At 40.9% G+C, this 24,950-nt stretch overlaps 1 protein-coding gene across 14 annotated transcripts in view; it reads left to right on the plus strand.

Annotated features, from left to right (window-relative positions):
• The window catches only part of LOC119486452 (unconventional myosin-IXAa-like), a 164,362-nt gene that overhangs the window by 81,075 nt on the left and 58,337 nt on the right, over positions 1–24,950 (plus strand). For 10 of the 14 annotated variants that reach the window (XM_037766583.1, XM_037766579.1, XM_037766580.1 and 7 more), the window contains exons 5-9: positions 969–1,068; positions 4,580–4,633; positions 11,059–11,159; positions 12,214–12,340; positions 20,032–20,121. In XM_037766583.1, the coding sequence (XP_037622511.1) occupies positions 969–1,068; positions 4,580–4,633; positions 11,059–11,159; positions 12,214–12,340; positions 20,032–20,121 (472 nt within the window). The remainder of the gene's footprint in view (positions 1–968; positions 1,069–4,579; positions 4,634–11,058; positions 11,160–12,213; positions 12,341–20,031; positions 20,122–24,950) is intronic. The other 4 variants (XM_037766574.1, XM_037766588.1, XM_037766587.1 and 1 more) reach the window with 2 other exon arrangements.

Raw genomic sequence — 24,950 nt, forward strand, 5'->3', positions numbered from 1 at the left:
CTATGTATCCGCCTCTAGCGTCAGTTTCTGTCAATATACGCTCATTACATGCATACTGTCCTCTTCAAAATAAGCTTCCATTTTCACTGGAAGTTAGGTTTAGGGAACAAAACCACTCAGTTATGGTTAGAAAAAGAGCGTGGTTGATATTAACTTGACTAACAACTCACATGACTAGCGACTCATGACTCACAGGACGATAACGAGTCACGTAACTAACGACTGATGTGACAAAATAAGGTTGAGTTTTACTTTCACACGAGACACAAACAGCAGACTCTTGAGTGAAAGTCTGTATTTGTTTGTTCCATCGACCGACCGCCCCACACACTTTTAGCGTACTCTTTATACTACATCAGTTTCTCTGACCGTCTAATGCTGACGCAGGTGGGTTTAAATCGGAGTTAGCTAAAAGCCTGTTGCGTCTCATACAGATGCTAAAAGAGTTTTTCATGATATGTCCCCTCTAATATCCTTTCTGGTCTTTTTAACTTCCCACCCCTCCCATCAGGCACTAAGTGTCCCGGTGCAGAGAGGTAAAGCTCGTTTCCAGCTGTAATAGAATTACGTCTCGGTGCGTTGGCCGAAGCCCCGGCCTTTGTCACAGAGGCTCAACTCCTAACCTCCAGCCCACTGACACACCACACTGCTGCTTTGTTTGACCAGTAATGTGAGCCCGCCGGGTCGAAAGGTGTGACCTATTTGTTACATGCTGCAGCTTTGGGTTGTGACACACTGCAGGTTGCAGATAGAGAGTTTCTCACTGTACTCTACTCCAAACCTTTTGAATGGAGTCTCTCTTCCCCGAGGCGTCGTTTCAGCAGAGCGAGGAGATGTGAAAGCTGCTGTCCTCACTTCACCTCAGAGGGAATTTAAAATGATTCCAGAAATCAATAGAGGAAAAGTGTTTTTATGTTGTAGAATGGATCATACCCTCTAACCTGTTGTTGGTGTGTGTGTGTCTGTAGGAACTACCATGTTTTCTACTACCTGTTGGCCGGAGCCAGTGAAGACGAGAGGAAGTCCTTCCACCTGCTCAAACCTGAGGAATACCACTACCTCAACCAGGTCCGCACACACACCAATGCAATGAACACAGAATTCAGAGCATATAGAAATACAAACAGACGAACTCCACATTCATATATTTATGCCATTCCCTTGTGTTGCCTCTCATTTGATTAAAATCCTGTTTCTGCCACCATGACAGAAGGACTAAATAGGAAAAAGGATTTGTATTATTGTGATTCAATAGTGTCTCTTTGTGTATCTACTTGTTCTATGAGTAGGATATTTTTTAAAGTAACCTTTATTTCACCGGAGAAGAGTTTGTTGTGTTGGAGTATAGAAAGTGTAGCTTAGTGTTATCTTAAATATTTTCAATGCCCTGGCTTAATATTTAGTTTATTTCAACAATGTGGAGGTCTTTGAATTCAATGCCACCTCTCGCGATATTTCAGAACGAGACTTCTTGAGCGAGACTTGGTTATTCACAATTACAAACAGACCGGATCAAGCGAAAGGTAAAGAAAAACACGATATATGGTTGTGTCTAGATGATAACCCACAATTTGTGAAACCTCTTGAGAGACGACCTAGTATCCTAATCTTAACCATCTCGTGAGAGTTTCGGTTTACCATCTAGACACGACCATTTTATTTCTCTGTAGGGTCCTTTCCATAATATTGTCAGATACTTATAATAACAATCTGAGACTGTCGTGGCAAAAACAAACATTTTTAGTGGACGTACATTGACATTCAGTGCATAATTGTCCCGAGCGATTACATTGCAGCCAGTTTAGCATCTCCTGGGAGCTCTGCCTCAATACTGGACTAATTTAAAAAATTCTTGTCCCCACTAGTCACTTAGACACAAAAACATGAGAAAAAAGGGTTTCCCTTTAGTTTTGGTCTCACATTTAAATTTCAAATGTATTCAGATTAAGGCATTAAGATCATTAAGGAAGTGTATTTTTACTTGTGAAGAAAGGCAGACAACCACTCAATTTTAAATGCGAGAAAATTGATGAATCCCTCAAATTCTCTGAAATCACCCATACGTGTCACAAACTGTACGAACAAATCTGTTGGTAGAAAAAATCAGTGCGAGTGGTTCCTTCATGAGGCCCATGTGACGTTTAAATTTTACTGCCTTACAAAGAATTCATTTGAAGTGGTAATAACCATTTTCTCTCTTCACAAATGGAAAACAGTCATACCAAACGCAAAGAGATATGTTATTGTTAAAAATATGAAGCTTGCAGGCGCCAATTAGAGAGATTGATGGAGACCCCGAACATGATGATAGAAAATTTCGACTTCTCCCTTCCCTCCTTTCCTCTCTGTTGGATCTTATTTCCTCATTTATCATAACTGGATCACGTCTCAACGCTCTGAAGTGTTGATTGCCTCAGCCCAAAAAAATTCAAGCCTGCATCTCTGTGTGTCTCGTGTGTGTGTGTGTGTGTGTGGCTGGATGTGTTTACGTACTTGTGTACATGCCAAAAGCCTCCATATGTGTGCATCGTTTGCAGTACATCTGTGTGTGTTGGCAGCAGATGTGTCAGGCTTCATATTCCCTCTTCCTATGGCGGTACGATGGGGAGGCAGCAGCAAAAAAAAAAAAAAAAAAACTCCTTTGTTCATCTTTTTTGGCTTCCCCAAAAAAGTAACAGTTTTTTTTTTCCTCGCTTAATCCCCACGACAACAAACCCCCCCTCATCCTCATCTTCTGCTGCCTGTTACTATGCAGCTCTGTTTCCATGGCAACGGCAATACTCAGGAGTTAATCTGGTGCTGGCTTGCTCCCGTGCGGAGGGCGCCGGCGGTCACGTGTGTTTGTGTACACACGCATTTGTCTGAGCGTGTGCGTGACACGCAGCAAGCCGGCTGTTTATCAGGGACACACACACACACACACACACACGCACACACACACACACACACACACACACACACACACACACACTCCTGACACACATGGTGTCACAGAGGAGCAAAATGATTATCCATATTTATCTCTCTTCTCTCTCAGAGATGGATTTAGTTCTCTGTGCATTCATCTGTGTCCGTCAGTCTCTCAGTGGTGGATCGTAACTAAGTACATTTTATTTAATATTGTACTTCAAGATGTAATACTCAGAATAATAGAAATAAGCGATATTTTTTGTATATAAAAACAATGTAAATGTCAGGTGAAAGGGGTTGCTCATTGTGATGATCCTACAGAGAATTATCATCTGAATCCCCTCAGCTTTACGGAGCTGTATAGTGAGTTTCAGCTCATTGTTTAGCTGTCTGGTCCACAACTTTACTGTTTTGATTCACTCTCACCGCTCTCATAATGTCATTTTTGGCTGCAGCAGGCAGCTGTTCTCAGTGAAAAAGCTCTAAAAACCGACCGCACACTACCTCCCCAGCACCAAACAGCAGACAGACACAGTCAGCAACAGTCAGCACTGTTATGTTACTTCTACTGCATATAATATTGCTGAGGTGTGGACTAGAGTCACATGACTTAGACTTGAGTCAGACTCAAGTCACAAATTTGATGACTTTAGACTCGACTTGACAAAATCAACGAAGACTCGTGACTTCACTTGGACTTCAGCCTTTTGACTTGAACACACTTACTTTCTCCCAACTCCAACGACTACAAAGTATGTTTTTTAAAAAAGTGTCAATCAACTAACGTTAACCGCTATTCATTCTCAACAAGTCAATACTTAATTCCCCAGATCCTTTTTTTTAATGATTAAATTCAGTCAAACTTGTTTTAACTTTGAATAAATACACATTTTAAAAAGCATTTATAATTTCTGTAAATTTAATATATTATTACTGTGTTGTTAAAATAGCATTTACATGTGATGAAGAGCGAATAATTACTTATTTAGAACTCGAAACTCAAAGTTTAGGACTAGGGGACTTGAGTGCAAAGACTTGAGAGTTACTTGTGAAAACAATGACTTGGTCTCACCTCTGAAATATTGTACTTTTTACTCCACTACATTTATTTGACAGCTACACATTAATTTGCACAAAACATATACTCAACTTTAATAAATGTGACCTAGTACAGTATATAATGAAGTGAAAATTAGCTCCAGCTCGACCATCTAAAACCGTAAAATACTACTTCCACATAGTAATTATCCTAGAATATAATATACAACAATATAACAATCACTGGGTAATACTTATGTAGTTTTATTTTGTAAAATGTATACTTGTATTGAAGTATTTTTTACACTTTATTGCTACTTTTACATTAGTAAAAGATCTGAATACATAGTGTACATAGTGTAAGAAAGTCAGTAATGTCATCTCGAACATAAAGTTTTCACCCACTGATTGAGATTGTGTGGTTTCTGAAGTTGTATTCTCCGCCATCATGGATTCAATTATTGCAGCTCTTGAGGAGTGTGTGTGTGTGAGTGTGTGTGTGTGTGTCTGTTTGCGTGTGTGAGGATTAGTCAGTTTTTCCTCACATATTAACAGCATGTGTCATCTTTCTAAGTGTGCGTATTATTGTGTGTAATTCCTTCCTTCTTAACCCGCTCTGCCTTGCTTCCAGATGACAAAGAAATCACACAAACTCCACTGGGACAATTACTATGAGAGCGATCTGGTCAGTATCACGTGGATGACAAGTTGTTTGTGTGCGTCTGTGCTCGTTGGGTGTGCCGTGGTACTCTGGGTTGTTGGTGCCGGTCTCGGTCTTGTTCTTTCTCTCTCTCTCTCTCTCCGCTGTCCACACACACACACGCCTGCTTTCACTGGAATGGACTAAAGATGGAGGCGACCTGAACTGACCTCGGCTGGTCGAGCTCTATAACGTTTAAAGGGTTTCCTTTAATGTAATGACTTTACTGTATTTGTTTGAAAAATTTTACATTGAAAAAATTATGTAATTTACTTTCAAAATAATGATAAGAGACATCTCCTTGTGTAACTTTTTTCCTAAAAGAAATTGAGCTCTTAAATTCCTCATTTCTTTTTGAAACCAAGGAACATGACTGTATAGATAAGCTAACATAAAGGAATCCCTTTAATCTGATATTTGGCTTTGGATGCTTTGCTGTCGGGAGATTGGTTGATGACGTCAAATCTGGAAACTGCCATCTTTAAAGGGAAGGTTCAGGATCACCGCTTCATTTATAGTTATTATCTGATACACACTTAAACACTGCAGGATGTACTGTCGACAGAGTAGAGTAAAAATCATGATAGCAACATCCAGTAGCATGCTGTTAAATTCAAGAGCAGAAAAAGAAGGAAAAACATGAAATAAGCTTTGAGCCTTATATATAATATAAAGGAATTTCCTTCAATTAACCTTTTTTTCATTCTAAGGATTTGTAATGTAAGTCAGTCGGTATCAATATTAAATGTTTTTGTCTAATACCCATACAGATATTTGAGAATAATAAAATTGTTTTAAAAAACAGATTTTAAAAAACAAAAACAGATATAAACAAACACTTATTGCAAATACTGTCAAATTTGGTGTGATAGATAAATAGATACTTAGATAGTGGCTTTATTAAATTCAACTTTAAGAAATTAAAACATCAGATACACCAATGGCAATGAAACAAACACCAATTTATATATAAGTTAAATATTAAGTCGGTCAATATGAACAATATTACAGTGTTATTAAAAGTTATAATCCTCCACCCCGTGTTTGGCCAGTTGAATACTTTTAATGTTAAATACAGTAGCAGCAGTAAGAGACATTGGTTTTGCATTAGCAGTAATTTAATACAGCTATAATAAGGCTGTATGAGAGTGAACAGTGAGGCGTCGATCAATGAGATAAAATTTCAAATACCGGATTACACTCATGAGTCGATATGTAACTAGAACCCAGCATGGGAATGGTGGACCTGCCACTAACAATGAACATTACTATTTAAAGAGGTAATTAAAGTGGCAGTAGGCAGTATACGTGGCATCATTGGGCAAAAGGTCCATAATAACCTTTCAGCATATTGTAATTCAAGTGTTCTGAGAGATAACTAAACTTCTGCTCCTCCTCATGGCTCTGTTTTCAGGCTTTAGAAAATCTAGCCTGTGACGGGAGACTTTGACCAATCACAGGTCATTTCATTGAGAGAGCGTTCCTATTGGCTGTGCTCCGGTCATGTGACCGGTACTTGGCGTTCCTTCACCAGATTTCACAATGGCAGCGGCGTCACATACTTTCTCATTTTACAGCTAAACCGTGCACTACAAGATGATTCTGAAAACATTTGAGGAGAGAAATAGACATTAACGTAACATAATATTGATTCATATTTGATCAGCGCTGCCTAGTTTGACCGTTTGGTCGGAGTTCGCTAGTGATTGACAGCCGGCTCTCATTGACGGCAGATGGACAGCAGACCTCAGATCAGCTCTCACTGCTTGTTTTCCTCCGGTCTGTGAAATCTTGCAGATGCCGTTAGGAGCACCGGAGGACACAGAGACAAATGATTTTTTTTCAGGTTACCTGTTTCATGCACTACTGTCACGATATAGCGTTTTATAAAAATAACTTTTTTTAATCATAGTTGCTCCAATCTCGCCTACTTCAGCTTTAAAGAGCATTAATGGCTATTGCTTGAAAAAGTCTGACCATAAATAGTATCAAAACAGAGTTTAATGTTATGAAAATATCATGGATTATAGCATAGATAGTTCTGACAAGATATGTGCCAGGGAAGGTAATTTTACAGCTGTACAATAACTTTTATTATCAAAACACAAAAAAGATCAGATGGCAAAAGTTAACTTACCATTATTATTTCTTTAAAGAATCATTCCTTACATGCTGTTCGTTCTAAGGTTTCAATAGTGATCGATCACATCCTGAAACTTCCCTCTAAGTGTGTGTGGTCCATTGTGTGTGTGTGTGTGTGTGTCTTTGAGCCTGCCACTGTCTTGCCGGCTTCCACCTGCAGTGAGTAATGTTTGGTCAGTGGGATTTGTTGTGTGGTTAAGGGATTCAGGATCTCCTAATAGGAGATTATGTTACTTTGACTTTGCCGGCGAGCAAACACTTGACATAAGAGTCGTTTAGTATAAATACGACTCGTCTCTTCCCTCTTGACTTTGGCTCTTTGTCTCCCACTTTTTTTGAAAACTGTTTTTTTATCCAGTAAAAGGTTTTATGAGGACACGGCAGCAGGTCCTGCTTCACATTCAACATATTAAAGGAGTATTCCATCTAAAATCTGTCTTTTGAATATCAAACTCTCCCCTCCTGTATGCTTGAAAACAGCTCTAAAATGCTGTCGTCGTTTTGGATTCCCAGTAGTTGTGATGGATTTTAACGTCAGAGCAAAAAACGTTTTTCTCAATTTCTCAAATCACTCCTGCAGAAAGATCTCCACCTCACTGCTCGAATGGAAGTAGCATATTTACAGGCAAAGTGAAGATTGTTTGGAACATACTGAACATGTAGATCAACACTGGAGGAGTGATTTGAGAAGTTCCTGTGGAAGTTTTGATTCACGTTTTTTGCTGTGACTCTGGGTCATCATTTGAAATCATTGTAACTGTTGTGAATCAGCTGCCGTCTTCTGAGAAGGAGTGAGCCACAACACTACAAATGTTGGGGAATGTAATATTTGATATTCAAAAGGCAGATTTTCAGTTGAGTATCCTTTTCAAAGAATAATTCAGCATTTTAATAAAAATACTTATTTGCTTTCTTTCCAAGAGAGAGATGAAAAGATTGACATCAATGACTTAAATATGGAGTGAGAGTCAGGATGTGTTTAGCCTAGCTTAGCACAAAGAGCATAAAGACAGCTAGCCTGGCTCTGTCTAAAGTGAAAAACTGCATCTACTGTATAACGACTCTAAAGCTGCCTTAGGCTCCGATCAGGCAGAGCGTGTTTTGCAGGTGGAAAACTCAACTCTGCCTTTTCTGTTGCTTGATCAGACAGAAAAATAGCTTTTTTGCGCTTTGCTGCGTCTTTTTTTTATATCAATGCTAAGCACCGAATGAGCACTAACGTTACCTTAATACAAACCATGAACTGTGCGCTACCCAAATAGTTAATAGTACTGTTTAAATGAATGAAAACAACTTACCCAAAATCCCAAGTACTGCACTAATTGTCTTCCTGCTGCTTTCTGTTCAGATCATGATAACTACATTTGGTAGCTCCAAGTATGTATAAGTTGATTTAGTATTTAAAGTATAAAAATCACCACAATGAGCAAAAAAAGGCCGACGACGTCGGGCGGTGTTCTGCTGAGTTTAATTTTTTTAGGTGTTCAGGGCACTTCTGCAAAAACATGAGGTGCATAGAGTGGGAAAAAAGGTGAGGCACTCAGCAACGCAAAAGCAGCGCGCAAAACACTTCATTTACAATGAAAACTATTACAAAAAAGCCGCAATGGGCTGCTAAAACACACTCTGTGTGATCAGGACCTAATTCACACACTATTTAGTTTGTCTACTAATACAGGAACGAAAATTTAAGGAGTTATGGTTGGAGTTACATGTAAATTTCCCTTGCCTCAACATAAGACACAAGGTTGTTCTCGATCTTCTCATCTCACTCTTGCAAAGGAAGCAAAACAGCGTATTTCCCAAAGTGTTGAACTATTCCTTTAACTCTCTCTCTCTGTACTCTTTTGTCCCTTGGCTCCTCTCTCTCATATTTTTTCCTTACACAACCGCCCTGTCTCACTGTTTGCTGACACACTATCTCCCTCAAGGGTCAGTCAGTGACCTCATCAGTCTGTGACCCCGCCGTCCAAGGAGATGATGTCACCGTCTTGACAAACCATCTCATACACACACACACAAACACACACACACACAGGAATCTCAGCAGCTCTTGACAGCTGTCTGAGCATCTGACCAGCCCTTTGGGCCTATTTAACCCCTTGACCTCTCCCATTGGTCAATGCGCGCTGCAGTAAATAGAGACGCCCGGTGCTTTAAACAGTGACAAGTGTACACAGAATTCAGATGCAACGTCTGGAAGCCGAAAATAGAAAACAAACCAATGTGATTTTTATAAAAAGTGATGTTTTTGACTAAAGATCCCAAAGACCAAACATTTTCTGGATGTTTGCATTTGATGTGTGCAGTCGGGTGTTTGGTTCTGGGCTTCTGTGGCTCTGGGTTTGTGCATTTTGTGCCTGTTTGGGTGTCTATGGTTTCTGGTCGTGTGGAATGTCTGGTGACGGGGTGGCATGCTGTTTTTGGCGCAAAGTCGACCGTGTGCCTTGACAACATAAATCATGATTTAAGTCATGGTAAGTAGTAGGAAAGCCTCGACTGGATGATGCACAAAACTTTTAACTGGATCCATGAGAGATCTGTTAAAAAGCTCCATGTGCTGCGTCAGCTGGGCTCCGGGTGTAAGCCGGCACCGGGAGTGTTGCAACTGGCATTAAATTACAATTTCAAGTTGTGAGCCTGAGTGAGAAAAGATTCTTTGTTTAAAATAAGTTGTTCCTTAATCATCCCTTTGCTCCACTCAACGAGCACCAATAGCCAAGGTTTTTGGTTTTCGACCAAACTATTCCCTCGCACCAAAATTGATCTCTTTATTTTCTCAACTTCCTGCAACGTATCGCATTGTGCTGCTTGGCGCTGAGGGTCTAACATACCCAGCAATCTGAAAACTGTCTTTTCCCGGGTCTCGCCGTAGCTCGAGAAGCCTCAAAACCCCTTTGTTGCAATTGGAGAAGTTCGCAGGAGAAATCCGCCAATTGTTGGCTCTGCAGTTCCTGACAAGTTCTGAGCCAAAGCAAAACAATGAGGAGGCAGAGGAGTGTTGAATGTTAAAGTGTACAGGCAACGCAGAGCGTGGATTATGGGTTCCTGTGTCTTCTCTCGCTGGCCGGTCGCTGTGGTATGTGCTAATTACAGCCTGAGAGAGGCTCGCTGCCGGAGCAGACACATGCTGACCGACCAGAGGGCCTGAGCAGACACACACACAGTCACTGTATACATACATACATACTCATCCTTGCCCTCTCCCTCCTTTACTATCACTGTATGATATCAGTGTCTCCCGGTTACACAGAAGTGTGTTCACTTAGCCGGGTTTCCCCAGAGAAAGTTTTAAAAGAGATGACTTGTGTTTCGTTTCTTTCTTTTCTGACATGGCGACGTGCTGCTGTAATGAATCACTCCAAAGCGAACGTACCATCTGATTGATTAGTCACCTGTCATCTGCTGAGCTGAGTCAGACGACCGTGACAGTGTTTAGTCTCCTGTAATCCGTTTCTACATGGTGGTCTTATCCATTAAAGATGAGGCCTTTGCTGTCTGAGGGGCGAAGTGTGAAATTGAGTCACATGACTTGGGTCATGAATCTGATGACTTTAGACTCGACTTGCAACTCGACACATGACTTCACTTGGACTTTAGTCTTCTGACATGGAATGACTTGACATTCCCCTCAAGTCCAATAATTGAAAATTATGTTATAAATAAAAAAAATAATACGACAATTACGTTGCATGAGCGGGAAGGAAAGGCGCATTTCCTGTGCACACCAGCACATCATCACAGGAATACCAAGATACACCTTAATGATAATTTTGCTTTTACACATTGCTTTTGTCATATATCATAAATACAAATGCTTTGAAAAGCACTTATTGTTTTTGTAAAAACACAAACTTTAGTACTCGGACTTGACCCGGGCCTTGATAGCCAAGACTTGAGATTTACTTGTGACTTGCAAAACAATTACTTTGTTTTATCTCTGATTTAATGAATTTATTTTATAAATTAATTTCATTTTTATGTGGAATATCTTCCTCTGATGTTAGCGGCGTTAATCTTTGTTTCAGACAAAATGAAGCATTGTGGGAAACCCTGCTCAGTCACACACATATACAAACTCATTTAGCTTGGATAAATACAACCATTGGTGCACCAAGTCTTCACCATGTGTAATGGAATAGTTTTGATTGTTATCAAGCAGGTTTTAGTTATGTTATGTTGTTGTGTATTCATCCTTTGTGATGCTGATGTCTCTCTCTGTCTTCCTCTCTTTCTCTGTGTGTTTGTGTGTTTCCACCTGACACCAGCAGGACTGCTTCACAGTGGAAGGAGAGGATCTGAAACATGACTTTGAGCGGCTGCAGCTGGCGATGGAGATGGTCGGCTTCTTACCCACCACACGCAAAATGTAAGATGAGCTGCTACGTGATGTTTACAACTGGTCTTATATGTACTTGTAAATGATCACAGATCCTCAGAGCTCTCTGTTGGAATCAGGGTCAGGAGTGGGGGCTTAAAACAAACTAACAGCTTTGTAAGTCTTCCTACTCTTCATCTGATGTTCTCACAAAACATTTTAATTTCTTTGTTTCTCACATACTCGTTGATAGCTGAGAGCATGTTGTGCCTTGTGTTGTGTACAGTCGGCAACCTCCTGGTCTGAGAAGAGAAGCCAATGCTGAAGTGTCTTAAACTTGCATTCTTTCTAACAGCCAGCAGGGGGCGACTCCTCTGGCTGCTAAAAGAAGTCTGATTGTATAAAAGTCTATGAGAAAATGAGCCTACTTCTCACTTGATTTATTACCTCAGTAAACATTGTAAACATGAGTTTATGGTAGGGGCGTGGCTACCTTGTGAGTGACAGCTCGCTACTGCGGCGTTTGTTTTCAGTTCATGAAAGTTAATTATAACCTTTTTGGTTTCCTGAAAATTCAGCGTTCGGTTGTACTTAGCTCCACCCTCTCGTGTCACTTCTGGTTGCAAAAAAACATGATGGCGATGGCCAAAATGCCGAACTCGAGGCTTCAAAACGGCAGTCCACAAAACAATGGGTGACGTCACGGTGACTACGTCCACTTCTTATATACAGTCTATGGTTGTGTAGCTTCATATTTAACGAACAGACATAAGAGTGATCTTCTCATCTAACTCTCTTTAAAGATTAATAGAGTCCATGAGGTCATTGCAGAGCATTGAATTGAATAACTAATAAGTACTGTGAAAAATACATTAAGATAAATATTTGATCTTTTTATTTTTTATTTGTGTCAGTGTAATAAAGAGACCATTGAATAGCAGAAATGTTGCACAATATAACCCTACAAGGCGTCCTGGTCAAGAATCTCTGAGCACAGAAACTCTTTTCATTCATTGTAAACATGCTCAATAAGACCGCAGCTTAGTTGCCCAAAAATAATGTAAACATATTAACAATAAGAGCTTTTCTTCTTCTTCTTTGTCAGGATCTTCTCCCTGCTGTCAGCAATCCTCCACCTGGGAAACATCCGCTACAAGAAGAAGACCTACAGGGACGATTCCATCGACATCTGCAACCCAGAGGTCCTGCCCATCGTCTCCGAGCTGCTAGAGGTGAGCAGCACGATGCAGCCGTCTCATAGTATTCAAGGTCAAGTGTTGGTCTTTAGTAAAGTCCAAACACATCAACACGTTTTGTGGCAAAAAAAAAAAATGCGCGAGATATAATTCAGTTTGAATGTTAATCAAGTTTTCGTCTCAAAATCCAACGGAAAAAGACACATATGACATGTCTGAGTCAGTAAACCGTACTTTTGTCTCGCTGACTTTATGCTGAAATGCGATACTCTAAATACTTTGAAGGATAATAAAAATGAAGAACTGGAGCAGGGCTTTACCACAGGGCTTGTTTATTCTCCCTAAATGCTTTCTTTGCCATTTCGTCTCCCAGAGTTATTCCATGACATGCCCACCGGAGATACTTAAAACCCCACGGACTTAGTGAACTTTGAAAAACAAGTAGCATCCTTATGAGCGAATGAGTTTTCCTTTTGCTGTGTATTTTTTTTTTTTTAAAAACACTGTGAGAAATCGCGATACCTACTGCCAGAGTTTACCTCTCGTATGTGGGCTCTAGAAGAGAGCTGAGGACTCTCACAGCTTGTGGTGACACAGAAGTTAAGAGGTGCTTCAGGTCCCAAAGAGCTGTCCGACCGTTCAGCGCTTCCACAAACTGCTGTTAGTGTCGAGGCTATTTTCAGACCTCTTGTGCTGCCGTGCTGTTGTATAGGCGAGCTTTCCTACCAGGAACAACAGCTCCTTGTTGTTGTCTCAATATCACCTGCATTGTTATATCATACTTTAATGATTATAAATACATATCAGACAGCTGAGACAACAATGTTTTTTTAAGAATCATTTGAAAATCATACATGACTTACCAGAGGTGTGGACTCGAGTCAGACTCAAGTCACAAATTTGATGACTTTAGACTTGTCTTGACAAAATACAACAGTACTTGCAGTACTTTCTTTGTTGATTTGTTTAGGAGGAGGATTTACTTGCAGGGAAATAACTGAACTGAACTGCAAAAAACAAAATCTTTTGTTGTTTATTGCTGAATCCCCGAAAAGTGGTATTGTTTGTTGAACTCTGGACTCTTTATTTTTGGTGAATAATATCAGGACTTGCACTTGATTATCTTACAGTTAATTCCCCAGATCCACTTTGTTTGAACTAATCTGACAGCATCCAATCAAGTTGCAGGAGAAAACCATGAAGAATTAACATTACCGTTACTCTGTTGTTTAAATGACATTGCAGTTGGTGAAGAACGCATTATGACTTGTTTATGACTCGAAACTCAAAGTTTAGGACTTGGGACTTGACTTGGGACTTGAGTGCAAACACTTCAGACTTACCTGTGACTTGCAAAACAATGACTTGGTCCCACCACTTATCAACAACCGTTTGTTCCTTAATTTTGAGGTGAAATGTTTTTCTTAACTACTTGTTTTTCACGAAGTGCTGCAGATTTCTGCTTTGTCCTGTCAACTGTAAACCTCTGTCACTTAGAGATGCTTGTTGGATGGTCAGTGGTTGTCCAATCACGTCCTTGCTTGCAAAATACAATCTTTGCTTGTATAATTGTGTATTTGCAGCAGCAAATTGCAGCTGATTAGTTCGCTCAGTGGCGGCACTTTGTCTCTAAATAAAGTTTGAATGAAGTTCAGCCGACCTCCGGTTCCAGCAACGATATTATGGACAAACTGTAGAAGTAAAACTGCCTCGTAGACTACAGTATCCGTGCATTGAGGACAGCCTCATGCTGGTTTATTGTTCCTCTTTTTCTCAATTTAATTCATTTTATAACATCATTATTGTTGTTGTTGTTTTTGTTGTGTTATTGCACAAACAAAACTAAACTAAAAAGCAGTTCTTGAGGCTTTGATCTGTACATACTGTATGTTTTCCTGACCTCAATGTCGACCCTGTACTGTAGTAATTACCCAACACACTAATCAGTCTGGTCTGTAGGTTTAGACTGCGTCGGACTCTTAATCGTCCACATGACGATGAGAGACATGGAAAAACATTTCCTGGCGTGGGTTAACGTGCCACGCAGCGCTTACAAATTTATGATGTGCTGAATTTGAGTTCATTCTTGACGCTGAGTGCAGACCACACACACACACACACGCACACACACTCATCAGTGTGCACTGTGAGGACAGCTCAAACGTCCACATGCTGTTCTGATTTACCTTGGGATTGAGGGATGGTGGCACTTCCCAGTCCCCGTTACAAACCCCAACGATTAGCCGGATGTGCTTGTTGAGTCGCTGACAAAACAATGTCCGAAGTGTGCCGGAGACTCCTGTCAACAGCACAGCGGGGATGTTATGACTGCGAGGAGCCTGCCAGGGTTCCCCTTTAACATCCAGACACGATCTCCTTGACTCTCCAGAGGGCCGGAGTCGCGGTGACGCGAGCTCAGCCACATGTCGGCCACATGCTCGGGGTTAGTGTTTTAAGTTCAAGTTTATTTGGATGTCTGTTAGTTGGTGCGATGGCTATTTGTCCCCAGGGAGGTATAAAACATTCTTAAAGGGAAGAAGAAAGAAAGAAGGAAAAGCAAAACACGGCTTAATGAAATCAAACAAACAAAGAGTCACATTGAAGCTGCATTTTGAGGGCACTTTAGTTTGGCAACATTCCTGCAGAAACATAATGTTTTGGGGTGGACAAAAGAGGGGTCACCCGATGGGAAATCAGTGTTATTTGATGTGAGGAGTAGACTGGAGGGGCAGATAATTAAAACAATATGTGATGGTATTGTTCGTTGCATGCAGGAACTATTAAAAAGGGTGTTTTCCTGGAAACAATTGGACAATTTTTTCAAAATGTATTAGTGAAAAATATTGGGTAATTGGCTAAAAAGATAAAACGCTGGCTTTCATTTAATCACAACTTGACAGGAAGGCCAGCGCCGCCGCTAGGCACGCTCATCATGTGCTGTGCGTAGGGCACCAAGTGCCGGAGGGGGCACAAACAGCCGGTCATAACACTGCCATTTTCCACTGAGGTGTTGCGATAAAGACAGCTCAACCTTGGAGTGATATTCAGCCCATTTCCCAGTAAGCTAACATGACATGTTTGGTACCAGCGGATTCAACGCAATGTCAGGATTCATATATTTTCACTCTCTTAAAAACTGAAACCGCCAATGGCCTTCACATGACAGTAATGTTAATGAGGAGGAGAATAATTCCATTTTTAAGATAACGGTGATCAATGAGACAGTCACAGTCTAATTAAACTATAACCCATGGTTCTATAATTTTTCTCATTTAAAAGATATATATCAACTTACCTTGTTTATTACAATATATCACTGTTATTGGTGCACTCTGGTCAGATTTAATCTTTTGTTTTTATAAAAACAAGATTTCAAAAAATCTTTTTCAAAAAAGGAGTTTTGAAAAAAAGGGGTTGTCTCATAATCAAGGTCAATATGGTAGCTATATTATAAGCAGGTTAAGAGGCTGTCAATCAACGCACAAAAAATAACACTGTTTAAGAACTTCCTGGCAGGGAGCACTTTGTGAGCGCACAAAAAAAAAAAAGTGGAGGGGCAACAGCTAAAATCTTGCCTAATTCATCATCCTTCATTGGTCAGGGCCGGCTCTGAGAAAGACATGTATTTACTATGATTTACACCAAGAGTGCCTTTTGGATTTCTTTTAGAATTGAATTAGCTTGATGCTAAGATAATGGATGGATGTACAAGCCAGACAGGCACCATCAAAAGTACTTAGCACTTAGGTTGTATTGGTGATGCATGACTTTATTTTAAGAGATGCATAAGAGAATCTGCTAAATGACTGTAATAGGTTCTGAGGTTAATGCTGTTTGGTCTGAGGCTGGAAGGGAAAGCTCAGCTAAAGTGCACAAACTGGCTCTGAGTGAGGTCTTAATTTGCATGAATAATCGTCCGTACTTCACTTTGATATGTAAAATAACATTTTAGACAGGATGGGATGAGAACTACTACTAGTACTACTCTCTCTGTGGTACACTAATGTGAAGCAGCTCTAAGGAGGAGAACTGATTGGCTCGAGTGTGGACTGATGGATGAATAGGAATGAAACTGGACAGGACTTCCTGTTTCCTGTGGATGTGGAACTGGAAGAGGAAGTAGAGCTTGTAGGAGCTGACGGACGGCTGACAGACTGGATCCTCTGAGCGGCGGAGTTGAGTGATTTGACCTAACCAGAAACATTCCTGTGCAAACTGGTAATCGGCCCGCAGAGAGCAGCTTACTGTGAGAACAAATCCCACTAAAGCCTGAATTTGTTGACGGTATTTTAATGCTAAAAGCAGTATCTGGAAACACAGTTGTTTGAGCCTGAGGCTGCACCAGTCCAAAAATGTTGTTCATTTATCATAATCTGACACAGGCCAATAAATTCTGATAAAATCCTGTCAGATTGTCCTTATCAGTAAGCATACAGCTCTGCTTTTCTTCAATCTTTTAAGCCTTTTACAGATAGGACAAGTTTCCTAATTTGTAGAATAATCCTAGCCTTCCAGGACATGTATTTGTAAATGTTTAATGTCAAATTTATTGGATTCCACTGCCTCTTTTGGTTTTATTAAGAAGCAGAAGAAGCAAAAAAAACCTGCTTCTGTCATTATTGAACATTAAAACCAGCTGGCAGTTGACTCTAACAACCAGATATGAAGGCAGTGGCAGTGAGCGAGAACAACTAACAGCCCTATTGACCAATTCTACGCTCCCATCACTCCCACCTTCACTGTTACTGTTTCTATGTCAGACAAGTCCCGCTCGCCACCTACAACTCAGGTCACGAAACACATAAATGGAGAAATTCATAAATGAATCAATAAATTAAATAAATTAATAATAAAAATAATTATAAATAATACAATACTTTAATTTAATTTAATTAATTCAAATGAAGGTGGTCAGAAAAGGGGGTTGTTCAATCCTCTTCCATGTCTGGTGAAATGGTGATGTCAGACAAGTTTTGATCGACAATATGATGACATACGATGTCTATACATTTATTAGAGATGCAACCATCCGTCTTCTTCAGTCCCGATACCGATAGCGATACCTGAGCTTTGGGTATCGGCCGATATAGAGTACCGATCCGATACCAGTGTTTTTGTAATTAATAAGCTGTAGTATGCCTCACTGTGTGGAAATGACTGGGATCATTCTTTTATTTGTCAGGCTTTACTTAAACATTGCTTTCCTTACGTAAAGCAAAATATAACCAATAACTACACAGATATACATTTACTGAATTGTTATTTATTATTAAATTAATAAATTGTACACCAGCAACTTGGTAAAAAAAATCTTCAAAATTAACAGAAATTACAATTCAAGTGTAAACCTTTTTAATACATCAACAAATAGGTCAAAACTTCAACAGGAATTAAAATTCCAGTATATAATATATATAGTATATAAATATAGAATTGAATAGATCGGCCCTGTTGTCACCGATACCCGATCCAGCGATTTGAGTCAGTGTCGGCCCGATATCCGATCCGGTATCGGTGTCGGTGCATCTCTAACATTTACCATTTAGTGTTACTAACTGCGAGATAATTATAGTAAATGTTAGATGACTCTGGTGACAGAAACTGGAAATATGTATGATAATGTTACTTTTAAAAAAGACCGTGGGTGTCTTTAGCGATGATACTGATGCTGACTGTGAGGTTTAAGAATACGCTAAAATACATCTTTTGAATGTCTTCAAAGTGTCTTTGTTTTTTTGTAGCATATAATGAAAATGTCAGGATTACAGGCAGCAGAAGCATTAGATCAGAAAGATCACTGATGTCCAAGTTCATGCTGTGATCGGTGCATTAAAGGAAAGAGGAGGTGCTGAGGATCAGTCAGTGTTGGTGTTTCTGTGTTTTACAGACATAGAAAGGAGAGAACAGCATCTGTCAGAGCTTAAGATTTGCTTCGAATCCGACTCGAGGTCTTCATGTCCCAGAGGGGAAAAAAGAAAAACCCTGGTTAATTTGAGAACAGAATCACTGACCCCAAACCAGTGCTTACAAACTTGTGTGTATTATGGTATTAGAGAGCTGTGATCATAGACGGAGCAGCAAGCCTGTTACCAAGCGACTAATACATGGAAATGTACCGGCTAAAGACCAATCACCAGGCTGCAGAATAGGCTTTGCTCTTAGTCGAGGGATTACCAGGCAGTGTGAAATGAAGTCTGATTATGCCACCCCCCTACACACACACACACACGCACACGCACACACACACACACACACACACACACACACACACACACACACAAGTCTTTACGAAGGAGCCAGCTGACAAACCTACATCCATAATGGTATTAGCAATAACATTAACACCCTTGCTTTTTATACATGAAGACATCAGGCAATCACACAAAGACATGCTGTCACATGTATTCACACACAAACACACACGCGTGGTCTCCGCAGCAGCTGTTCGGCCCACTCCCATAATCCCTATAGATGGAGGAGATGTGTCTGTGTGTGTGTAGTGACATCTGCTTCTCCCAGTGTGGCCCTGTCATCAATGGTTTGTCTGGGGCCAAGTTCAGAGTCTGTGTGAACTCAACACATACTATTGTACTGTATGTATGTGTGTGTTTGAGGGCAGAGAGCGGGTGTTTATGTGCTAATCTTGGCCAGCTGTGTTAGTTAGAAGAGTTATTATGAGATTCAGCTTAGTGGGTTGAAGGGTCAGTTAGGGATGAGTGATATGGATATAATCTTCTGTCACCATGGTAATGTATATCATGACTTGAGAAACTGCTCTTACTGTAGAGATGATATAATCAAATGGGAATGTCTGTCTTTAAATAGAGATTCTTAGTCATGTTGATGTAACAGTTCACAACATTTCCAGCAGTGGTCTAATACAGAGGTTTTAAAGTCTGAGACTCGGGGCCTCCCCTCAGACACAGCTTGGAAAAATGCGTCCCCTTACCCCCCTCCTTAGTTTACTTGCTTAGTTTCGCTCAGTTCCTGTATGCCTATGGGATCATGATTATGATATTTGATCCCCTTGACTCTAAACAGTTGAGCTAATACAGCCTAATATTGCTGTTTGACTCCAGACTACTCCGTGACCAAATACATTTAAAAAAAAAAAAAGGTCTGTCGTAAAGCATTTATTAGTTTCTGACTCTGGGAAAAACAGTAAAATCCCACAAAACTACTATCTTTAACCAAATCACAGAACTTTAGACTGTTTAATGTGATCTTCTTTTGATAGCTAATGTAGCCCCCCAAAAAGGTCTGTTGCATTATGGGAAATGTAGGATTCTGCGTTTTTTGGAGCCAGACCCACACAAGGAACCAAAAGTCTTTATCTCGGCCTCTGCTACTTAACATTTTAACCATTCTATTTCTTTAGTCTGTCTCTTGTGAGTCCTACAGCTTTATGCTAAAGAACCCCTTTAATAAAACTTTTTTCTTGGACATTATTGGGCTGGGCCATTGCTGCATGTTATCGTTCTTACTGTTCCCATGACTTCATCACTTTTAACTGTCAAATAAAAGTCCCAAAAATACTCACTTCAGCTAAACATTTGCTATGATCAGTGGCTCTGTATAATACTTATAATGTTTGTTTTTATCCCTGATACTGTATGCATTCATTGTACTCTAATAGGTCACAACTTAAACAACACATCCCTTCAACATCATGTAAGAGCTCAAACACGATCTTGACCTCGTCCTTGTATTATTTTCTTCCTCTTCAGGTCAAAGAGGAGATGCTGCTGGAAGCGCTGACGACGAGGAAGACGGTGACCGTCGGAGAGAGGCTCATCGTACCCTACAAACTTGCTGAGGTGACCTTTTTAATTACCGCAACATCCACATACAGCATCACGTTAACATGTGACACCTACCCACTCAAACATAATGACTTTACTGTACACATGCCGCGTCTAAAACACATGGAAAACACCTGCCATGCAGCTTTCATCCTTTTATTCAAGATGCTGGGAGGTTGCGTTCCTTTCGTGCCTGCTATTACTAAGCAACCAAAGCCTGCGTGCTGCAATCAGGATGATGATGAAGTTGCAGTAATTTAGCAGTAAAAGCCTCACTGACTAAACTAAACAAAACCAAAACAAACATAAATGGATTTCCAGCACCGTAAATCCCTCAAAGTGACATTACTGCTCCATTTCTCTGAGTCAAGTTGGCTCACCTTTTCAACCGGATGTTGTGACGTTCTTGGACAGAAAGGGTGAAGCAAGTAGAATAGTCTGTGGGACAGATGGTAAAGCTCCGAGTAACCCTGCGCTAAAATGATTTAACTTCTCCTCCATATTTACCGTAGACTGATATTTACAGAAGAAAGAAAAGATATCTGCCGGCTATGATTGGTTGTTCCTCGTCACATGATATGCGGTGCACGCTGCAGCGTTCCAAAAGTTGTACAATTTTTATTTCGGTGCACAGCTGTCGCACCCTGAAAAATAGGCGTTTGGGAACGCTTCGGAACGCTTCGGAACGCTTCGGAACGCTTGCATGTTGCAACAGTGTCGCTCCCGCGTTTGAACACACCTGCTCTGCGGCTACATTGACAGCAACGGATTTGAACGAGCAAAAGACGCGGCATGTGTACGCTCCCCTTACAGTACCATCTTCATCGTATCCCAGCTGCTGAGCGATCACAAACTATATATTTGCATGTACAAATGTTCTGCAGGGGTGTGCAAGCATTTATAAGAACCCACAAAATCATTTTTTATAAATTCCTGTGAGAATATTTGGAACGAAAATCCATGCTTGGTGCGAAATGGCTTTAAAACTGATACTGTAACTGTGAGTATGTATTACTGTCACCACACATTTAATGAAACCCAGAAGATGCTAAACGTTGAGGGACATTTTCTAACACATTTTCATGGTTTACTCATTTGTATAGTTTGGTCAAAAGGGCGGCTGTGTGTGGGTGGCAGTAGGGGCGTGGCTCGAGTAAATTCCAGTCTGTCTCAAGAAAGCATATTGTGGCCGAATGTTTTGTTATGAAATGCGTCAGCTGTAGGGGAGACTCTGTGTTTGTGTGTGTGTGCTTGTCTGGGGAGTTCGTTGTGGCACTTCCCCAGCCCCCACCGCTGCTTCTCTCTAAGGCTCTTTTGATAGAGGTCTCTTCCTCTGCAACTTCCTGTTTCCTGTCGAGTTAAGGAGCAGGGCGACTTAACCCCGTCCATACAGCCCTCTGGCCAAACTTTACCTCCAGGATGCCTCTGTTGACCCAGATAGACTGCTCTGATGTCTATCATTGTGCTTGTGAATATTAATATTCAGTGGTTTTCGTTTATCTCTCCGTCCCCGAAGCCTTTGATGGTTCAGCGTGGGATTGAATTTGGTCCAGCTCTCTGCTCATATCTGCAGGGCCTTTCGTCTGTGGAAGGAAATGCTACACATAGATAGTCTGTTACGCTGCTCGGCTCCACCCCCACTCCTCCACCCCCCATCTGATCTACAGGTTAGTTTAGCCCAACAATGGTTGCTCCCGCTCTCACACACTCCCTCCCATCCCTCCAGTCATGTGGTCTGGTCTCAGGAATGTGCAACCTCCACTGGAATATACAGTACAGAAGCCAAAAGCCTGTCTCTGTTTGTCTCTCTCTTTCTCTGTCAGTCACACATGTGCTTCAAACACATACAGTAAATTCCCTTTTTCTAGACTTGAGGCTCAGACAATGCGATCAGAAACGTAATCCTGGACGAGGACTGCAGCTATAGATAAACCTTGTCCTGCAGCTTCTGGTATCATGTCGTGGAAGTTCCCTCCTGTCCTTCACAAGATGACCTTATCTTGAAAGGAGCGAGACGCAAATGGATATAGAAAGACCTGGAGCGACCTCTCATTCTCTGAAAGCCTCCTCTTGACAGAAAAATCATAGAAGGGCATAACAGGACATCCCCAGATGTGTGCTCTAAGAGAAGAAGAGTCGTATTACCTCTCACCATATAGTTGTATCTCTCTCCCAACATTATTTCTGCAATAACTGATGTTTTAGCCATTTGGAGGCAGCAGAAACAAGCTCTAAATGGACTGCACTTACTGAATATAGTTCTCTTCAACCTTTACGGACAAAGCGCTTTATCTTTCAGTGTCTCGCTCAAAAAACATAAATGCTATTCTACATATTTTATATATTTATTATTCTTTTAGCTCTTTTCTAAGTCGCCACTATAACTCCTGAGGGAAATATCTGTCTCTTTAGCTGCTACATGCTCCAAGTCGCTAACTTTGTCTGTTTGGTCTTGGGCAGGTAGCGTACAGTGAGTTTAAAGAGCTCTTTTGCTGAAAATAGCTGCCTGATGCATCTTGAAGCAATCCTACTATGCAACACGAGAGACTCTTTTCACATACACGTAATCTTCTGATCCATCATTAATACAAAAATCTGAATTATAGCTGTTTTAAATCAAGCTGGCAGGCAATGGGGTACAGGAACGGCCGGGCCACAAAGGAAGCGTGAGCAGCTCGTGTGCGTCGTTGAACCACTTGCTTTTTATTTCGGCGTCCATGTTAACAGGTTAGAGCAGCCACACAGCCCGCGGGAGCAGTGCGGCTCGGCTGCATGTCAACTGAGTCTCTTCTAGAGATTCGAGGTCTCGCCTATTTTTTCCGTGTACCGTGCACGGTTCACAGCAAAAATTGTCTTTTGACATCATACCAGCAACATTACTACAGTTTCAATGTCCAAATATCTGTAGAATATGTCACAGACATGAAAAAAGTTAATATTGTAGCCTATTTATTTTTAACTCAACACTTCTGGTTTCTGCTTTTTTTCTGTGGACAGAATCCCTTCATCTGTTAACAAGGCTTTTATTCTGAAATATTTGCTGTTTACAGTGTGGAAAATGCCGTGACGTGCACGAGTACCAGCTTTTAATTTTTCTGTTTAAAAAAATATATAAATGACATTTATAATGAAGTGAAATGGCCATTGTGAAAGGCAAACTTTATGCATTCCCTAGCCACTAACCCGTAATTTTAACCATCACAACTACTGTTTATGCCTAACCCCAGCCCTTACCCTAACCGAAACCTAAACCTAATTCTAACGTAAACCCTTAAACCAAGTCTCTACCCTCAAACAGCCATTTGAAGAAGTGAGGACCGGCCAAAGTGTCCTCACTTTCCATAAAAAGTCTTCACTCCCTGCACTCCCTGGTCCTCACAAATATAGATGTACAACAGCCCACACACACCAGGAGAGCAGCGACGGTGAAGCCCTGCCCTGATCTGACTGAAGGGTCGTGGGAGCGAGTTGAGGCCACCTGTGGAATCCATAACACCACGCCTGTTTTTATACAAAGGAAATGTGGAAAAAAAGAACCTGGAAAATGTTGCCGGTTCTTCTCAGAAACGATTCTTCCTACTTGGATGAGAGCGGTTGAGAAAGTGTGCTAGGCAGCTGTCCCATCCACCCACAGCTGAGTGTGTGACCTGCTGAACCTCCATGTGCTCCAGAGGAGAGACTGGTATTTCCCCGACTTCAGCCAATAAGATCCTTAAACTCATTGGATGGGCCCCGGTTCAGTCAGGTGGAATGCATTTATGAATTGCTTAGTTTTGGATCCAGAGAAGTAATGAGAGTTAAAGTGATTCTCTTAGCAGGGAAACTTTGCTTGGCAGCTTCTAATCTGGAGTCTGGAGTTTGTTAACGTCTTTCAGTCTTGCTCAAGGACACTTAAGAAGTGCCGTCGTGGCCTTAGTGAATGTGCAACATATCACTTTTGAATCCAGCCTTCAATTGTTTTTCACGTTTTCCCTGACTTTGAATTTCAAATCAAGACAACAGACTTCACACAGGTCCAGAACCAGAGTTTAACCTCACTTTAAAAACAGTTATTATCAAATTATCATTGATAACATATATTATAAAATTATGGGAAATTACAGTCTTGCGCCAGTTGGGTACTAATAATACTGGCCTCTGTGGTTTAGCTTGGGGTAAAGGTTATTTCAGGTCGGGAGAAGTGAGAAAAAACATGCACCAGTTTGTGCATCTGTGAGATCATGATTGTCTGAATGTGTGTGTCAAGCATAGACTTTATAAAATATTGACGTAGGCAGGCCGGATGAAACAGCAGAGCAGACAGCTTGCAGCTAGCGACCTGGTACGGCACCCACCTGTCACTCAATTAATGCCGAAATTTAAGCCTTAATCTAATTCAAACAGGTGAGGTATATAAAAAACTCATTGCCGGCACTGTTGTCATGAACGGGGAAATTAGCTATAGAGACCAAAACCATTTTTTGTACCAGGTTGTAAACGTGTTTATTTCTGCTGTAAAGTTGGGCATTTTAACATGGAGGTCTACGGGTACTGACTCGCTTTTGGAGCCGGCCGTAAGTAGCCATTCGAGGCTCTACAGTTTTTGGCACTTCTGCGTTGGCTTCGTCTCTCAGCACCCGCTGTTGCCACTTGGTGTCAAGATAAGGTGTGATGTCTGACTTTGACATTTTTGATCTGGCTCCAGATAATCAGACTCCACCACTTCCTTCTTCCTGTTTAAAGACAGACATGGTGGAGGGGAAGTGAGGTAAGAGAGGAGCCATCAGACTGTCATTCATATAAAAGAATCTGCTTCACATTAGAGACGCTTTCACAGTTGTTGAAGCCTCATAGTGAGAGAGGTA

The sequence above is a fragment of the Sebastes umbrosus genome, chromosome 4, assembly GCF_015220745.1.
Source record: "Sebastes umbrosus isolate fSebUmb1 chromosome 4, fSebUmb1.pri, whole genome shotgun sequence".
NCBI lineage: Eukaryota > Metazoa > Chordata > Actinopteri > Perciformes > Sebastidae > Sebastes > Sebastes umbrosus.